The sequence below is a fragment of the Notamacropus eugenii genome, chromosome 1 (assembly GCF_028372415.1).
Source record: "Notamacropus eugenii isolate mMacEug1 chromosome 1, mMacEug1.pri_v2, whole genome shotgun sequence".
NCBI classification, from domain to species: Eukaryota; Metazoa; Chordata; class Mammalia; order Diprotodontia; family Macropodidae; genus Notamacropus; species Notamacropus eugenii.
Window position 1 is genome coordinate 666,607,306 of NC_092872.1, and position 19,712 is coordinate 666,627,017.

The 19,712-nt window shown below is 42.6% G+C and overlaps 1 protein-coding gene across 3 annotated transcripts in view; it reads left to right on the forward strand.

Annotated features, from left to right (window-relative positions):
• Positions 1 to 19,712, forward strand: part of THADA (THADA armadillo repeat containing) — a 433,436-nt gene that overhangs the window by 358,528 nt on the left and 55,196 nt on the right. For 2 of the 3 annotated variants that reach the window (XM_072635750.1, XM_072635749.1), the window contains 5 exons: positions 998 to 1,386; positions 1,996 to 2,120; positions 2,899 to 2,971; positions 5,131 to 5,284; positions 8,220 to 8,351. In XM_072635750.1, the coding sequence (XP_072491851.1) occupies positions 998 to 1,386; positions 1,996 to 2,120; positions 2,899 to 2,971; positions 5,131 to 5,284; positions 8,220 to 8,351 (873 nt within the window). Of the gene's footprint in view, positions 1 to 997; positions 1,387 to 1,995; positions 2,121 to 2,898; positions 2,972 to 5,130; positions 5,285 to 8,219; positions 8,352 to 19,712 lie in introns of those variants that run through there. The other variant, XM_072635751.1, reaches the window with a different exon arrangement.

The following is a 19,712-nucleotide window of genomic DNA, read 5'->3' on the forward strand; positions in this document are numbered from 1 at the left end:
CCTTGGTTTATGTGACACTGCTTTTTCCCTATTGTCTTTTCCATATCTGTATGGATGGAAATTTCTAATGAACTAGTGTCTTTGAATTACTCAAATGCTTATTTCCAGATATCAGATGTTATGACACAATAGCAAAAGGTCCAGATATCCATTTTCTTCAAAATTACTATCTTTGATCACTTCACTTCAATAAACATTTATTAAGCACCTGCCCTGAAGAAGAAAATGGCTAACCATTCCAATATCTTTGCCAAGAAAACCCCAAATGGAGTCACGAACAGTCAGACACAACTGAAAATGACTAGACAACAAAACTCCTATGTGCTGGGCACTGTGCTAATTAAGCACAACCTTTATACTTGAATCGACATTTCACCATTAAAGGGCCCCTCATTTCTAGATAGTCTATGTGAAATCAATTAAAGAAAGACATGTTAAATGTGCATTTCCAAACCCATAAGTTCCGCCCCTCCACTGTGTCATGTTCTACATAAGCTCTAGCAGGTTCTGCTACAGCTGAAAAGGTTTTCTGTGTGGGCTGGGCAGTGAACTGAATACCAGCCCAGATAACTTGAAAGGAGCTTTACCACCAGGAGGTGGGCCATAGAGTAGTCATTTTGGTGGGTTTGGTCTGCTTTTGCTTTTTGCCAACAGCAACTCATGGATACTGTCTAGTAAAGTGCGTAGAGTTATGATCTCGATCAGGGAAGGGAGGACCCATACTAATGAAATCCCAGACCTTTGAAGAATCAAGGTGTAGACTAGAATAGAAAAGAGAACTGGCTTTGGGTTCAGATCCCACCTCTAAAATTACCTCTATGACTTGGGCAAGTCCCAAGTCTCAGTTTCTGTATCTGTAAAATGTGGAGGCTGGCCTAAGTGACCTCAGAGATTCCTTGTGGCTCTAGATCAGTGATCCTTTAAAGGGAAGGAGGTTCTACTGTGTTCTTTCAGAAAGGTAGTAAAGTCAATTTTCCTCATGATTTTTGCTTTTTAGGCCTCAAAATCCTTGGCTTCTGGGAAGAGGTTGGCACAGTTATCTCTGAATCTGAACTAAAAACTGGAATCCCCTATTCCTCTGCCATTCCTGGTCTGATCCTGTATTTGCAGAGCCTCACCAGACTGGTGATAGCCACCATGTTTGCCACAGCAGCTGACCCCAGTGAGAAGACAAAGGACAGTCCCATCTCTCTCGTTCAGCTGTTACAGTCTGACTTCCCTGAAGTACGCCTGCTGACATTGGAAGCCATGCTGCGTTTGGTGACACCAGCAGTCCCAGAGCAGAAGAGAAGAGAAGAGAGGGGTCCTCTGCCCGCCCTGCCTGATGTGGGGGGTACACTCTTGAAGATGGCCATGGAGGAAAAGCACCACGAGTGCTTTGCCAAGGTTCAGTCTTTGGGTACTTTCCCCCATATTCTAGTGCTTCCCCTTCTGATAGAGTTCACTAGGACACCGGTGCTTTAAGAGGAGGATGTAAGTCGGGGGCTCCTTATAGGCTAAGGAAGGAGTACGTTGGTTTTAATGTTCATAGGGCAGGGGAGATCTGGACTGAACTCTTCATATGGGGTCCAAGATGGCTCTGTGATCACAGAAGCATTTACTAAAGGTGTCCACTGATAGTGATAGGGGGATGTAATAAAGTACACAGGCTAGTGACACGCATCCTGATTGGTCAGCCACTGCATGTAGGAAAGATTGATCTACCTGGTCTAGTATAAGGGACATTGCCCTAACAACCTGGAGATCTGGGTTCTAATCCTAGTTCAGTATAACTTTGGGTAATTCATTGCCTTTCCCCATAACTCAGTTTCCAGTCTATCATTCTAGGATAATTTTTTCCATCTTTCAGGAGGGTAGTGGTCTTAAAGTGAGACATAAGCACCATATCAGTGAAAGATATTATTATATGGGCACTCATACACTTCTATTCACTCCTCTCCACACTAAGTAATTGTTTCTTCTTTCATGCATTTTGATTCTATTTTATATTTATAGGTTTTGAAAATTCTCCATTGCATGGATGTCAGCAAATGGCTTCCTCTGACTGAAAGTTGTATCCACCAGACCCCAAAGGAATTCTTGACCTGGACAATGAATGTTGCAAATGCTTCCAATGAGAGGTCTGCTCCCCTAATTGCTATTTCTCTCTCTCTCTCTCTCTCTCTCTCTCTCTCTCTCTCTCTCTCTCTCTCTCTCTCTCTCTTTCTCCATGCCACAGCCCAGTCTCTCTCATTTTATTGTTACCTTTTATTTTAATTTCTTACACAAACTTGAGACACTTAAGTGGTGCAGTGGAGACAGCACTGAGCCTGGACTCAGGAAGACCTCAGATGTCACTTAACCCCTGTCTGCCTCACTTTCCTTATCTATAGAATGAGAATAAAAGTAGCATCTGCCCCCTAGAGTTGTTGTGAGGATAAAATGAGATAATGTATGTAAAGCAACATATAAACCTTCAAGTGCTTTGTAAATTGCTAGCTATTATTATTAAGTAAAAGGCTGATTTTCTTTGCGGAATATTAATAGTATAAGAGGCACTGTTGTATAGTGAATAGAGAGCAGACCTTGGAGTCAGGGGTGAATAATGTCACCCCTGGGTTTAAGTTCTACCTTTTTGACATATGCTGGCTATGTGACCTTGGGCTAGTAACTTAACCTTCAGTGATCCAGGCTTGTCTCCAAGGTTTCAGTCACTAGGTCAGCTCACAAGGATTAAGCACCTACTGTGTGCCCAGCAGAACTGTTGCTAATCCACATTTGGAGAAGTTTTTTCACTGAGAGTTCCCTATGCCAGTGAAATCACTGGTCAAGACCAACTAAAGTCTTAAAGTCAACATCTCTGTTCATGAAGCATCCGTTTCATTTTATGTTGTGTTCTCTCCCACTTTTTTCCCCCAGAATCAAAATTCAGAGTGAAGCTCTGAGGCTTGCCTCCAAACTGGTCGCTCACCATGTGCAGATGTGTGAGGAGGTAAGGCTGGTCCACTTTCTGTTCAGGGAGGGTCAGTAAAGAAGAGCTGTCCCCAAGGGGAACAGGGAAAGTTGCTCCACAAATTCTGGGGCCATAACCAAAGCCATCTATGTCTGTGTCTTCATTCTGGGGGCAGTTCCTTTGTCCCTGAGACCGGCCCACCCATATGCCAGCATCCTCCACCAAAATTCATCTCCCACTCCCTCTCCTGGGAAGCCAGACCTGGGCGTATTACGGGATGCAGCTCCGTGAGTTTAGGGCATTGACCAAAGCAAGGAAATCTGATGCTCCAGTCAAGCATTCCACCGTGCCCTCCTCTGCCCCAAACCCCACCTCATTTCTTCCTGTGGGTCTGAGCATGGGCCAGGCTGAGTCTTGCATACTTCAGAGACTGACCGTGCACAGGGGTTCCCACATGATTTACTCATGCTGAGCAAAGTCCTGTGCTGATAGCTTTAAAGAAAAAGAAATTGGGTGATGGATGGGGAGGAGCAACATGGAAATATTATACAAGTGATTGGCACCCGTGAGATGATGCCAGAGTCATTACCAGCCAACTGACCACTTCACCTCATCTGCCCTGTCAACAGCAGGGTGTTATTCACCTTAAGAACTCAGTTCTTCTGTGCCTGAGTTAAATCTCTCTTATACAAAATAGCTGCTGCTTTCACTTCATTTATCTTGAAATCAGATGCTATTTTTCATCCATTTTTAAGCCATAGGCTCTACTGTTGCAGAGTGGAGTTTTTTGGTTTTGGTCAGGACCTTTGATTTCACTGGTATAGACGACACCTTTGCTAATGCAAATAGGCAGCTCACCTATACTTTATATTTTTAAAGAGTTGTTGATTTGCCCAAGGTCACACAATTAGTATGTATCACATGCAGGTCTTGAACCTGCATCTTTTTTAAAACTATTTTTTATTTCCATAAATATTTCCCAATTACATGTAAAAGAATTTGAACATTCATTTATTTTTTAAATTTTGAGTTCCAAATTCTCTCCTTCGTTCTTACCCTTCCCCAGTCCCTGTAGAAAGCAAACAATATTATATTGATTTATATGTGTGAATTCATGCAAAACATATTTCCATATTACCATGCTGTAGAGGAAAACGCACTTAAAAATGGAACAAGAACATTAAAGCTTGAAGAAGTCCACTTCAGTCTGTCCTCACAGTTTATCGTTTCCCTCTCTGGAGGGGGATGGCATTTTTCATCATGGATCCTTTAGAGCTGTCTTGATCAGAGTAGCTATGTCTTTCACGGTTGAGCTTCCTTACAGTATTGCCATTCCTGTATACAGTGATCTCCTGGTTCTGCTCACTTCACTTGGCCACAGTTATGTAAGTCTTTACAGTGTTTCCTGAAAGCATCCTGCTCATCATTTCTTACAGCACAGTAGAAGTCCATCACAATCATATACAACAATATCAGCCATTTCCCAGTTGATGGATATCCCCTCCATTCCCAATCCTTTGCCACCACAAAAAAGAGCTGCTATAAATATTTTTGTACAAATAGGTCCTTTTCCTTTTAAACCTACATCTTTCTGATTTCGAGGTAACAGTTTAATTCCAGGATTACACAGGGAGCTGGAAAATGATTTCATATTTGTATTTTAGCTTTTTAAAAAGACTCAAGGTTAAACAAAAAAGGTAAAAAAAGGACTCAGTATAAAAATATTAAAAATTGTTTTTACATACAATTGAGAAAAAATAAAATATTACAATTTTTTTTAAAGACTCAAGGTATATTTTTTGCCAGTGGGGGTGTGAAAAAATAAAATTAATTAATAGTTAACTTAATTCAGCAAAATCCCCTCTTAAAGTTAAAACTAAAATGCCCCTTTGTTTATACACTCCTAACTTCACAATGTGAAAGATAGGGTATTCCTATAATAATCCGTGTGTCCTTCTAGCAGACCAAAACAGATGCTTCCTGAGTATAGTGGAGTTGGGTTCCTGACTGAAAGATTGACAGCTCTTGAATGCTCCTTTTACATCTGCTCCAGGATGGGTTTTCTTTGGGCTTGTTTATTTCTGCCCATTATCTGGACCCAAGGACACTCTACCCACTATGGGAATTGCTAGCTGTGTAGCAGTCCCAGCCCTGAGCTGTGGCCCATATCTTGCTGCCAATCTGTTTTGTGCTTTCAGGGTTTGCCCTTGCTGGAGATGGAACTGAAGCAGTGGGTTCATTTAGTGGCCTATTGTTGTGGGGGTGAACTCCAGACGGAGACCAGAATGGCAGCGGCTGAAGTCCTCATCAGCGTTACACCAATCTTCCTGACCAACCAGCATCTGATTCTTGGTGAGTACTTCAACAGAGGGACCATGTTGTGTTAAGTACCATGTCCCTGCTGAACTGTCTAAAAGCACATGATTTAAAAGTAACCAGAAAGGAAAGCAACTGAAGGGGAAAAAGACACCTTCACAATATGTGAAATAAATGCCCTTGTGGTCATAATTGCTTGAAAAGCAGAAAAACATCTGCTGTCCGTGCGTGAAACTAAACCAGGGTGGGCTCACACGATTGTAGATTTAAGAGTTGAAAGGGATTTTAGAGGCATTCTAGTCCAATCCCTTGTTTTACAGATGAGGAAACTGAGACCCAGGGAGGTTAAATGATGTGCCCATGGCCACATTGGTAGTAAGTGGCAGGGCTGAGATTTGAATTAAGGTTTCCCAGTTACAAATCTAGCATCCTTTCTCCTGAGCCTACTTTTTTTGGTGACTGATTAACACATTCACATTCAGTGCTAGGGATAATGTTAGGCTCTAGAGGACATAGTTCTGACAGAGCTTCCACAAGAGATACATTTGGATCAGCATCCTATCTCTCTGATAGAAATATCCCCAAGAAGGACTGTCTTGCATACACGTTCTTCCCTGTGTGTTCTTGGGAGCACCCTAGAATTCTAATCTCTTCTCCCAACCAATGTTAAAAATCTTGAATGAGCAAAGTGGAGGTCGTGACTTCAGAGAAGAAGGTTCAGACTGAGGACAAAACTCCCCAGTGTCTGGAACCAGATTAAAATGTAAATGGGAAATGGTTAGCAAAATAAATAAAAATACAATACAGCCTAAATAATATCAATTTGTAATTTGCTAAGTCAGTGTGCAGCCTGCAAGGATGCCCTTCTCTTTGGATTCCACACCACTGCTTTAGAGGCCTGATGATGGGGAATCAGGCTTCCTTTCTCTCAGCAGAGAAGTACTGAACTACATATAGGTATGGAATGAGGATAGATGTTCAGCCTCAGCCGTGCTGACATGCTTGACTGTACTTAGCCATTTGCAACGGAGGATTCACTTGACGAGAGGCAGTCATTGGGATGTAACAGAGATGTTAAAAAAAAACACAACGGTAAAGCATCTAAAAAGGAAAAAAAAAATCAACAAGATAGATCTTCCTATCTAGGAGTTAATAAAATTGTCATCTAAATGTCAGCCTCCTGCCTCACCCTCATCTGGAGATTAAGAGATGAGGAATCCATTCATTTATTCATTCAAATCAAACCTGTATCAAGTATCTGTTTTATACAAGCCACTATTCCAAGGATACACAGATTGACTAAAATATATTTCCTGCCACAAGGAGTTCATAATTGAATAGGGGGATGGTTTAGGGGCACAAACAGTGATAAGGCAAAATAAAATGTGAGAAATAGATAGTCTCTGCAGTATTCTCAAGATTTTGATCAACACAATGTCATCTACAAACAGGAACCTGTGGAGGAGTTCACAATGTATAAGGAATATTTTTTTTCCCCTTTAGACTGAGTATCCTTTGTAGCCTAACTATTCACCTAGGAAAAACCAAGTGGATGAAGAATGTAAAGTGTAATATACAGTGTTATAGACAGCCCATAGAGCTGGTCCATCATTGCATAAATCTTGGACAGATGCTATAGATAGATAGTGAAGTAAACCCAGAATTGAATATGCTGTTATTTGGGAAAGTGAATAGTTCTTCTAATGACACTCCTGCTCCTTCCAAGCTTCTTGAAACAAAGGCCCATCTTCTTAATGCCAGTGTTCTTCCAGTGATGTTGAATGTCTATGAATCATGAAGTATTCTGTGTTCCAAAGAATTAAGGTGATAAAGGGTAATGGCAAGGCACCTTGTATATGTACATAGCACAGAATTTATTACCAACAAATAATTCCTTACCAGAAGTCACATGAATGAATGAATGGATGAATGAGTGAAAAAATATTTATTAAGTGTTTACTATGTGTAAAATATTGAGCTAATGAGGCACTAGGGGTACAAATACAAAAGTAAAATTGTTCTTGCCCTTGAAGAGTGTATGTTCTAATATAGTGAAATAACACATGCAGGGGGGTAGTGACCAGGGAAAGGTATTTTGTTCCTAAAAGATAGATAGCCTGTTTGCTCCCTTGGCACCCATATGATATCCAGAGAAATCTTTCCAGACTATTGAGTGCAACCCCTGTGAAGAATGTATAAGGCATAGTCAAAATAAAGATGAGAAGGCATAGAAGGGTTGTGACCTCCACCACTGGATGAAATACCACTTGAATAAAACTAGAGAGCTCATGCTTCAGAGAGAGGTATGAGACAGTCACTAGAAAAACATCACATATTGATGTACAGAAAACTGAAACCTATAAATGGTAATGAATTAGTAAATCATCAGTGGAGATGGGAAGAAAGCCCAGGACTCTAAACCACTCCTTCCCCCTGCCATGTCCCTCCTTTTATTGCTGAACAGTTCTTTTCATGCAAATCAGCCAAATCATCTAAGAGTCAGCCATTGAGTATGTGCCTCTTTTGGACAGAAGATAAAGTATGACACTGACAGCCCTAGTCTTATGGATCTTCAAGGTTCCTTTACCTTATTTCAATCTTACCTCTATGGAAATGTTACTTCTAGAATTTTCTAGAATAACTCAGTCTTTGGAATTGCTTCTCCAAAATGCCCTCGTTTGTGAGCTCTTACTTTTTTTGTAGATTGTGAGTTGTCTGGAATATCTGTGGCCCTGATTCCAGCCTGGATAGTCATCATGACAGGGCAGCAGGGAGCTGCCAGTCAGTCAAGAAACTGGTTTCTGCCTTTAGAAGTCTTTCCTCTTCAAACTGGCATTCCTAGATCACCCCTCCCATTTCTTGGCCATATCACTTTGTTTGACCCCAGAAAAAGAAGAGTTGGAAGAAGCACCTGATTATGGTTTTGTTACTACAGCAACTCTAAAATCTCATCTTCTTTTTGTGTTCTTAGGCCTTCCAGATACTCTTACGCTCTGGAAGTGTGTCTTCATCCTTCTGCAGAGTGAGGAACAAACTGTCAGAGATAGAGCCTCTGAAGTAGTCCAGGCTGCCCTGTCCCAAGAAAACACCTGCTGTATGACAGGTATGAATCTCTTATCCTTTGGGTTTGTCATCATTTCTTTTTTGAGACTGAAATCTAATCCAGAAAATATTGATTGATTTTCTTGATGGCCTCATGTTTCTCTTATATCTAGTGCTAACACTTGGTTATCTGAATAATTGAACTTTGGAGAATGAATTGAACTTTCAGAATGCCAACTTTACCATTTTATGTCAGCATCTCCTATGCGGCCCATCAGCAGAAGCTTCTTGTTTGAGCCCTGCCCCCATCTCATGGCTTGGAACCCTAATGAATGAAACGGTAGTTTAAAAAACAACATCAACGCCACAGAGTAAGAAAGAATGGGGAAGAAAGTAGCGAGCCCTGGGTAATCCACAAACAGATGACTAGCTCCTGGATAATTGAGAGCTGGTACTGCTCAGTGTCCTCAGCTATAAAACGGATATGGTGATAGTACCTTCCTCAGGGTTGCTGTGAGGATAAAAGGAGGTAATATTTTAAAGCATTTTGCAAATGCTAGATTTCACTGTATCATTATCATCATCATGATTCTTCCTTGACTGCAGACACTATGGAAGAAAAGGGAAGATAGCTTCTCTTTAAGTCTCTGTCCCAGCATCCCTGGGACACGTCCTTGACTCCTGCCTATGTCACATGGAGAGGAGATCTCTCTAGTGAATTGTGCTAGGCAGTGCCACAGAGGCACTAGTGTCCCTGGTGAATGGGCAGAGGAGCACCTCCCCCAGTAGTGGTGGGAGGACACCAACCTGGCCACTAATTCAGAAGCTGAACCAGGAGCCTGGGCAAGTGGTCATCAAATAAGGTTAACGGGTTCAGTTTGGCTCCTCCTTGGGGCTAAGTGGCAAAGGAGTCCCAAGCTTCATTACAGAATAGTAACCTTTGTGGGGGGGCAGGTGGGACCAGGAAGTTCCCTGACATACACACTCAACTGGGAGGGAGATTAGGGGTGAATGCTATATACTGTAATGACTACATGGTACTTTATTCACATGATCACTGACTGAAATGTCTTTTTTTCCCCCAATTTTATTAATTTGTTTCCAGTTTTCAATAGTCACTTCCATAAATTCCAAATTTTCTCCGCCTCCCTTCCCAAGATGGTATATAATCTAATATGGGTTCTACACATACATTTCTATTAAACACATTTTCACATTAGTCATGTTGCATAGAAAAATTAAAATGAATGGGAGAAACCATGAGAAAAAAACAAAACAAAAGAGGAAATAGTCCACTTCATTCTGCATTCCAACTCCATAGTTCTTTCTCTGGATGTGGATGGCATTTTGCATCATGAGTCCTTTGGAAATGCTGGGAATGTCCTTGCATTTGACTGAAATGTCTTGAAGACAAACAAGATCCTGGCACTAGAGAGGTCCAGCCAGGGTCTTGATCCCTCTGAATTTAGAGCCATCATCCCATTAGATGATGAGGTGAACCCTGACTTTCCTTTCAAACCCTCACTTTTCTGGACTAGAGTCCTCTTCCATGATTCTCTACCCTCTTTAACTGAAAGGAGGAGGAGCACGAGAGGAGGATGGTGATGATGAGGAGGAGGGCAGTAATGATGATGACAGCACAGCCTTTGTTTAAAACTTAACTGCTGACAAAGCATTTTCATGTGTCATCATTTAATCCTTCCAGAAGCTCTGTGAGGCAGGTAGGACAGATGTTATTATCCCACTTTACACAGGAGGAATTGAAGCTTACAGAGGTTATATAATGTACCTGAGCTCACACAATTACTGAATGGTGGAGCCAGGGCTAGAAGGCAGGCCTCCTGGGTCCTTATCTAACATTTCCTCTGCTGTTCCATTATGTCTCTCAAGGATACCACCCCACCTTGGGGAAAGGATAGCTAGAACCTACCCTTACCTTTAGACAGCACAGGCAATTAAAACTGTGCATGATTTAGTAGATCCTGCGAAGGCACTGTACCTGCCTGAAAATATTTCCCATATTAGATTGTCATACTGTCTGAAATTTTATCAATATAGAGTCATTTCTTTGGCTTACTCCTCTTTTAAAATACAAGTACTCCTATAAAGGGACAATTTTGGTTGAAAACCCAATGTATAATTGTATGATGAATGGAATACATTGTACTCCCTAAGTGTTTCCTGACTCTCTTGCTCCAGTGACTGGGCAAGTTACTTCAGAGAACTGTAGGTAGGAGTCTCTTCCTGGGCTTAGTGCTTGTCTCCTTCTCTCCTGGAGTGTCTGTGTCCAGATTGTCAGCCTCTACTCTGGGCTCTTATCACTTCTGGGAGTTCATGACAGCCTGACCTATCAGTTTCATTTTCATCTCTTTGCTGTGGCTTTAAGGGACAGAAATTGGGTGACTTGGATTGGAAGAATTCGGGGACAGGTGTTCACCTTGAAGAGAAAAGGGAACGTAGTGGAGCACTGCCTGTCACCCCAGCACAAGACCAGGGCCCATCCTCCCGTTTCTTGACACTACCCGGGGGATTTAGTGTTAATTTGGGCCCTTGATTTCTGTAAGAAAATAGACTGAGGACTAAATGAGAGTCTTTCTCAATTGAGTACCTGAGGCCGGATAATGAATGGTGACCCCTAAGGGACCCCTAAGCCTTGATAGTGCTATTTTTATGTTTGATTTATTTGGAACAGGCTTTCGGTCAGATGCACATACACAGCAGTGACAATATCCAACAGCTGTAGCCCCCTGAACAGAGAGTAGGAACTGGAGACTGGCCTAGGAACTAGGTCTTGAAATGGCACCCTCCCCGTTGGTCAGTTGCCTGGGGCTCAGCATGCATAGAGTTCCCCACATCTTCAGTTTTCATCTTGATGGTCAGTTGCTGAGTGCTCTTGGATACCAAGTCCTCATAATAGTATTTGGAAGACCCAAAGGGACTGATTCTAGAGTCTGGTCTGCATCTGATAAAGATTTGCTTGATACCAGGATATTTACATGACCACAAAATTTAGAGCTGGAAAGGACAATAGAAGTCATCTAGTTCAATTCTCTAATTTACACATAAGGAATTTAGGCCAAGAAGGATGAAGTGATTTGTCCCAAGCTCATATAGCTAATAAGTCTCAAAGTTGGAATCTGAATCCATGTGTTCTGAGCCTAAATCCAGCATTCTCTCCACTACATCTTTCAACAGCTAAAAAATACCGCTGTCCTTTGAGACAATGTCAGTTACCCTTGGGCTCAGAGAACAGTTTCCTCCCTCTCTCCCCAACTATTAGCCCTGCCCACTTCAGTAACACCACCATCCAGTGTAGTGTAGAAACCCTTCAGAGACCACTACTGCTCCTGGAAACCAAACTGTCTGAAACTGAGCAAATTCCATTCACATTCTGTTTCCCCCAAAAACTCCGTGCCAAGTAGCTGAGATCTCGCCTTTCAGTCAGGCGGAGGCTGCAATGGTCTGTGATTGTTTTTTCATCTGTCAAGGCATAAAGTAGAGAATATTGTGCTGATACTGGGAGCAGAAAAGAGGAGGTCATAAGGAGTAGCAATATTATGGTCACTGGCAGGACAGAATGATTTTCTTTTCTTGCTTTAATTTAATTAAATAATTAAATAAGCCGAAAATGGGGATCTCAGTTCTAAAATATGTCCCCTTTTCCAAAGATGCATAAAAGAAGAGATCCTTAATACTGGCTTGCAGATGGGGGTGGGCATTTCTCGGGGGCGAAACAGTGCTACAGACCCAGGAAAAGGACTTAGAGTTCATAAAAGTCTTTGTAATGAAGGCTGAGTATAGATGCGTTTCTTTCGGGGGATTGGAGAAAGTAAGATGGGAAGGGGATAACTCAACAGCATCTGCTTCTTTTTCACTTTTCTTACATAGGAAGAAATCCAATATTAGACCGCAGAGCATGTTTTCTTGATGACTCAAGGCTCTTAAAAGTAGTGACCTGAGTATTAACCTATCACAAGACCCTTCATATGTAGATTTAAAGCAGAAAGGGAGCTTAGAGGTAGGTCACTTAGACTAATCCCTTCATTTTATAGGGGAGAAAACTGAGGCCTGTAGAAATTAAGTGACTTTCCCAAGGTCCCACAGATAATGAATAACAAAGCTAAGATTCAGTCCCAGATCATCTTACTCCAAGGCTAATCCCTGTTCACTACTCTGTGCTGTTTTCTCTATAAGTGGACCAGATAAGAGTAAAACTTGACTCTAGATGAGCCCCACAGTACTTCATGCCTATTACTAGAATGAAAGCGATGAACAGATGATTCTGGAAGAGTCAGGGTGCCTATAGCCTGTGAAAAGGGAGCTGTAGTTAGGGTCAGGGTTCATGACCAGATGGCTGACTCAGCCTTGGCTCAGCTACTCTTCTGCTTAGAGAGCCTTTGTTGTCTTGGGATTTTTATTTATCTTTCTGCTGATCTCATCTGCGTCTCTTCCAAATGGTACTTCCCCCTCCCCCTGAGACTTAAAACCTGGCATCCCATTGGGAAAATCTCAGCTTATGATGATCTTAGGCATCAGTGGAAGGGGTCCCTTTGATAAGACGACTCATACCAGCCTTAGTGAGAGGAGGGAATGAGGGATTCATAGAATAACACTTCTGGACCTTAAGGTACCACTAATTGTGTGACTTTGAGGAGTTCTTTCACCTCTCTTTCATCTGTAAAAATGAGTGATTTGGACTAATCAGGAATTCTTGACCTCTTTTATGTCATGAACCCCTTGGGAAATATAGTGATGCCTTCAGAGACCTCTCAAAACAATGTTTTTAAACACATACAATGGCAAAGGACACCAATTGAAATAGTTATCAACTTTTTTTTTTTAAGTTCATGGGTCCCAGGTTAAGATCCCTTAGACTAAATGATAACTAAGTTTTCAGCTCCCAAATTATGAAGTTCTAGAGCCAGACCATCATCCAGAAAGAGAAGGGAGGGGATCATGGAGATAACAAACTTTTGATAAAATGCCCTTGGAGTTAGAAAGGGCAAAAGAATAGCTAGAGGGAAAGAAAAGAATCAAAAATTCCAACACTGGGGAAGTTAACTGTTAGAGTTTAATCATAACATTCTGAAAGGTCATGGCAGCGAGTCACAAACTCTGACAGGTCCTGCCAGACCAGAACTCAGTGTAACTCAACAAGCATTTATTAAGCACCTACTCCGTGCAAGGCACAGGAGACCTAGGCAGCAGAGAATTGATACATATTTTGTTGCATCTCAGCTTCATAGGCTGCATTGAGTGCACAATTATCTGCAAACAGAAAATCATGAACCAGCACTCCCTCCACTTTGGTCTTGGCTTGTAGCCTTTGCAAATTGAAGAACTTACCATCACTATGGTGGTTGAACTTGATGCTGTGTTCATCCTTATTGAAAGCATTTGACAGCATGGCTGAAAACATCATGCAGAAAAGCATGAGAGCAAGCACACAGCCCTGTTTCACTCCATTGATGACTGGGAAGGCACAAGAGCATTGTCCATTATCCAGAATGCGGGCAAACATGCCATTATGAAATTGACGTACAGACTTCTCCAGGCAACCAAATTTTGACATAATTTTCCATAAGCCCTCATGACTAACAGTATCAAAGGCCTTTTTAAGATCTACAAACGTTGTGTACAGACCTCTGTTCTGCTCCTGGCATTTCTCCTGGAGTTGTCAGGCAGCAAACACCATATCGACTGTTCCTCAGTCCTTTCTGAAGCCACACTGGCTCTCAGGTATATGCCCATCTTCCAGGTGAAGGATCAGCCTATTAAGGAGGACTCTAGCAAGAATTCTGCCAGCAATGACTAAGAGAGAGATCCCCCTGTGATTGTTGCAGGACAGTCTATTCCCCTTATCTTTATAGAGATGGACAATGGAGGCATCCTTGAACTCTAGGGGGATAACCTTCTCTTGCCATATAACCTGGAAAATTTCAGTCAACTTTTGCATAAGCAATGGTCCCCCTACTAATCTCAGCTGGAACAGAATCAACACAAGGTGCTTTGCCACATGAAAGGAGCCTAATGGCACTCAAAACCTCTTCAGTTGGAAGTTCACTTAAGGAGGGATTGACTTCAACCTGAGGTAAATGGTCAATGGCCTCAGCATTAATTGATGATGAACACTATGGAAGTGTTCAGTCCATCTCTCTAGGATCCTGTCCTTATCACTAATCAATGTGGCTCCATCCAAACTGAGTAGTAGTGATGCACCATAGGTTTTTGGTCCATAAATAGCTTTCAGGGAATCATAAAAGTGCTTTGGATTGTTACTATCAGCATAAAACTGAATTTCATCTGCCTTCTTAGTGAGCCAGGAATCCTGCATCTCTCTAAGCTTTGCTTGTACTCTGCTTTTGATGGAATTAAATGCTGTCTTCTTAGAGGGGGATGAACCATCCTGCTGGTATAGCCTATGGAGTTCTCGTTTTTCATTTAGCAGCTTCTGAATTTCCCCATCATTTTCATCAAACCAGTCTTTGTGTTTGCAAGTGTTCTGACCCAATTGAGCAAATGCAGTGCTATACACCAAATCTCTGAAAGCTGCCCACTCCTTTTCTGCTCCACTGTTGCCAACTATGTGTTGGCTCAACTTTCCCTCCAAGTCAGCAACAAACTGTTCATGCTCAGAGAAGAGCTCTAATTTGTCTGACATTAATTTGTAGGCATTTTGCCTTGGAGGCGGCACTTTTGATGAATTCAGATATTTAGCTTGGAAAGGATAAGTCTATGATCAGTCTAGCACTCTGCACCACATGTTGCCTTTGTCACTCTCACATCTTGTCTGTGCTTCTCCTTACAATTACATAGTCTATTAGATTTGCTGCAAGGGTGCATCCATGAAGTTTTATTGCATTTAGGTAAACAGAAAACAGTGTTACTGATGGGAAGGTTATGTGATGCACAAGTTTTCAGCAATAAATGACCATTGCTGTTGCTATTTCCAACTCCATTCCTCCCTAGGACTCCCTGCCAAGTCTGGTAGTCTGAGCCTGCTCTAGCATTAAAGTCACCCAGAATGATAAGCTTGTCCTCTTTTGGCACATTGATGATAAGGGTCTCTAGGTCTTCATAAAATTTTTCTTTAACTTCATCAGGGTTTGTCATGGTGGGAGCATAGGCACTGATGATAGTGGCATGGCGTTTTCCTGCAAGTGACAATCACATTGTCATGAGCCTGTCATTCACTCCTTTTGGCAGGCATATCGGTTTGCTGATTAGATTAGTTTTGATTACATATTCCTTGCCAGCTTCACGGCGCTCCCTTTCACTGTGCCCATTCCAGAAAAATGTATATCCAGCTCCAACTTCAGTAAGCTGGCCTTCATTTACCAATCTTCTTTCACTCAGGGCTGCTATTTGAATGCGATACTTGTTGAGTTCTCTTGCAACAAGAGCAATTAGTCTTTTAGGTGTACTGGATTTTGTGTTGTCTATAAGTGCACGCACATTCCATGTGCTGATGGTGAGTGGAATCATTTTTGCACATATTTCTGTACATTTTGTGCATTTTTTTTGTGTTTCAATTGCAGAGTGGGATTCCCTGCCTGCTGCAGTAATCAGGCCAGGGTTGGGTAAGCAGACAATGTTTAGGACACCTTTTCTAGCCCCCTTCCTCACACCAGGAGGTGAGCAGTGTGATCAGTTCTCTGCTGCCTGTACTAATTTTGGCCTAATAATTAACACCAAGAAAACACAGGTGCTCTGTCAGCCACCACCACACCATCCATACGTGGAATTATCAGTTACAACAAATGGAGAATGCTGTGGATAAGTTCACTTACCTTGGTAGTGTACTTTCTAGGGATGTAAACATTGACAATGAGGTTGATGCACGCATTGCCAGAGCTAACTCAGTGTTTGGGAGGCTCCGAAGAAAAGTTTGGGAGAGAAGAGGTATTAGACTGACTACCAAACTGAAGGTCTACAGAACCATTGTGCTGACCTCATTGTTGTATGCCTGTGAAACATGGATAGTCTACCAGAACCATACCAGGAAACTGAATTTCTTCCATTTGAACTGTCTTAAGAAGATTCTGAGGATCACCTGGCAGGATAAGGTAGCAGACACTGAAGTCCTTGCTCAAGCTGAACTGCTAAGCATTCAAACTGTGCTTCAGAGAGCACAACTCCGATGGGCTGGTCACGTTCTTTGAATGCAAAATGTATGGTTGCCAAAAAGACTACTTAATGGAGAACTTGCATGGGGCAGGTGATCACATGGTGGCCAGGCCCTGAGTGAAATGCTGGGAATTCAGAAGCAACAATGAAATCACCCCTGTCTTCAAGGAGCTCGTGCTCCACTGGCAGAGATGCTGTGTGCCCAGATGAATGTGTACAGAATTGTAGACCTTTTTGACTCACACTAAGACTTTTGGGACATCCTCTTTGCAAGATGAATATGATATCGTTTGGGGAGAGAGGGCATTAGATGCCAGGGGCAATCAGGAAGGACTTCACGTAGGAGGCAGTACTTGAGCTGAGTCTTCAAGCAGCCAGGGATTCTAAGAGATAGATGAAGAGGAGAGGGCATTGTAGATGCAATGCACAGAATTGAGTGACGTGTGTGTGTGTGTGTGTGTGTGTGTGTGTGTGCGCACGCGCTCGAGGGGGAGGAGTGGGGAGAGGGAGAAGACTGAGGAAACCTGTTTGGCTGGGCCACAGAATGTAGGAAGGGCAGTAAAGCCTCCAAAAACTGGAAAGGTGAGTCTGAATCTGGCTGTGAAGGACTTTCCTTGACCAATAGAAGAATTTCAATGTGATCTTAGAGGCAATAGAGAGTCACCAGAGTTAATGAACAGAGAAATGAGCTGGTCAGGCCTGCACTGTAGGAAAACCACTTTGGCAGCTAGGTGGAGGAGGGTTTGGGGAAGGAGATGAGGTGAAGGGGATCTCTCCAGTTGTACTGGAGATATGTCCTAGAAATAAAAATGACAAGAATTAGCAGTTCACTGGAAAAATAGGGTGAGAGAAAATAAGGAGTCAGGGATAATACCAAGATTTCAAAACCTAGGAGACTGGAAGGATAGAGATCCTCTTGATAGAAGTAGGGGACTTTGGAAGAGAGGCTTGGGGGGAGGGAGAGATAATGAGTTCTCTCTAGGACATGTTGAGTTTGAAGTGACTCTGGACACCCAGTTTGAAATGCCCAATAGGGAATTGGTGACATGGGACTAGAGCTATGTGAAAGACACTAAGGGCTGCAAAGAGAGATCTGGGAGTCCTCTCCATAGAGATGATAACCCTTGGAAGCTGTTTAGGTCACCAGGTGAGAATATATAGAGAGAGAAGGGCCAGAATAGAGCTTTGGGAGTATGCCCACGCAGAGGTCCTGCAAAGGAGACTGAGGCAGACGTGGAGGAGGAGAGCCAAGAGAGAACAATGTCACAGAAACCAAGGAAGTTGTGCCAGATGCTGCAGAGAGGTCAAGAAGGATGAGGACTGAGAAGAGCCCATCAGATTCGGCAATTATAAGGTCACTGGTAACATTGGAAAGAACAGCTTCAGTTGAACATTGTGGTTGAAAGCCTAAGCCAGAAGAGTCCAGGAAGTGGAAGCAATAGGCACGGACCACTTTTCCTGTGTCTCAGCTTGGTTGAGAAAGGAAGGAGAGATATGGTACGGTAGCTGGAGGATTGGTGTTTGGTTTTTTTTTTTTTTTAGGATGAGGGATATTTGGTAGTGCTGATAGGCAGCAGAGAGGGAACCAATAGATGAGGAGAGGTAGAAGATTGGAGAGAAGAGAGGATTGTGGGGTCAGTCTGCTGGAGAAGAGAGGAGAAGTGGAGGGCCAGAGCACATGGAGAGAAATTGGCCTCAGTGAGAAGATCCAAATCTTTAACAAGGAATGGCAGGTGATGCCAAAGGCTTTTGAGATGGAGAAGAGAGAAGAGGGAGCTCATGGCAAACAACTTCTGCTTTCTCAGTCAAATGTGAGACAAGGTACTCAACTGAGAGTGTGAAGGGAGGGAGAGGTACGGAAAGCTTGAGAAGTAAAGATTGAGAATAGCCTCTGTGGGCAATGGGACAGTCAGGGAGGAGTCAAAGGAAATTCCTTGCTGCAGTGAGGGCCCAGGTGATATTACAGAGCTGCTGAATTTAAGAATTGGGATAAATCTCAACAACTAATCTCAGCCAACCCAGACATGAAAAGGAACTCCCATTGTAATAGCATAACCTACAAGAGTGGTCCAGCTTCTGCCAGAAGACCTCCAAGGAAGGGAAACACAGCGTCCCTTGAGGCAGGACACTATTTCTTTGTAACTTATTGCCATTGCTTCTGGTTTGGCCATTGCTTCTGTGTGGGCTCCCCTGAGCCAAAAGGAGTGAATCTAGTTAGCTCTTCAAATACATAGACAGCAATCATGTCCCCTCTGAGTCTTCTCCAAGTATATCACTCCCACTTCTCTCGATGGATCCTCATATGACATTGACTCAAGGCCTTTCACCATTCTAGCTCTGGGCACTCTCCAGCTTATCAATGTCCGTCCTCAACCATGATGCCCACAATTGAACACAGTCCTCTAGTGTGGTCTGTGGAAGGAGGAGTAGAGTGTCCATACCTCCCTAATCCTGGAAGCTCTGACCTCACTTCATTCAGACTAAGACTTCATGGCTTTCTTGGTGGCCACAGCACTCTGCTGGCTCCTATGGGGCTGGCAGGACACTAAGATCCCCAGATTCACAGCATTTCCCTCATCCACCAGTTCCCCAGCACTTAGTACAGTGCCTGACAGACAGTAGATGCTTAGTAAGTGTTTATTGACTGTCAAAAAAAATGACGTTAGGCTTTGGTGACCTGTTTTTAGCTCTTTCTAAACATCTCTCCAGCCATCTCTTTAATAATGCATTCTATTTTTTTCCAAGAACCAAAGTCACGTATGCTGTCTGATCTGTAGCCTATATGCTCTCTTCACTTCTCTTTTTTGAAAATGGAGACAATGTCCCTTTTCCAATCTGGTGATAATTCTCATGTTTTCCATGATTTTCTTTAAAATATCTTTGACGGTAACTCAGTAGTCCCACCTGCCGGTTCTTTCAGGACCAGAGGACAGTTTATCTGGGCCAAGCAACTTGAATTCATCAAGGGTAACTGGGTGCTCTCCAACTAGCTCCCTGTTAGTCATCTTTGTTACATTATTTCCAGGAGGAAGGGTTTGGAATGTTTGCCCTTTAAGAAAAAACAAATAAAATAGAAATTGAGCAATTCTTCCTCTTTATTGTCAGTTATCATTATCCTGTCCTACCCCAAGCATCCATCCGATCCTCCTTTTCCTCCTAATATAACTTTAAAAAAAAAATCCTTTTTGTCCTTAGCTTCCCTTGCCAACCTTAGTTCATTCTGAGCTTTTGTATCCCTGATAGGAGTGAACCATGCCCTTCATCTTCTTTCACCTGGTTTTGCTCTAGTCTTGGT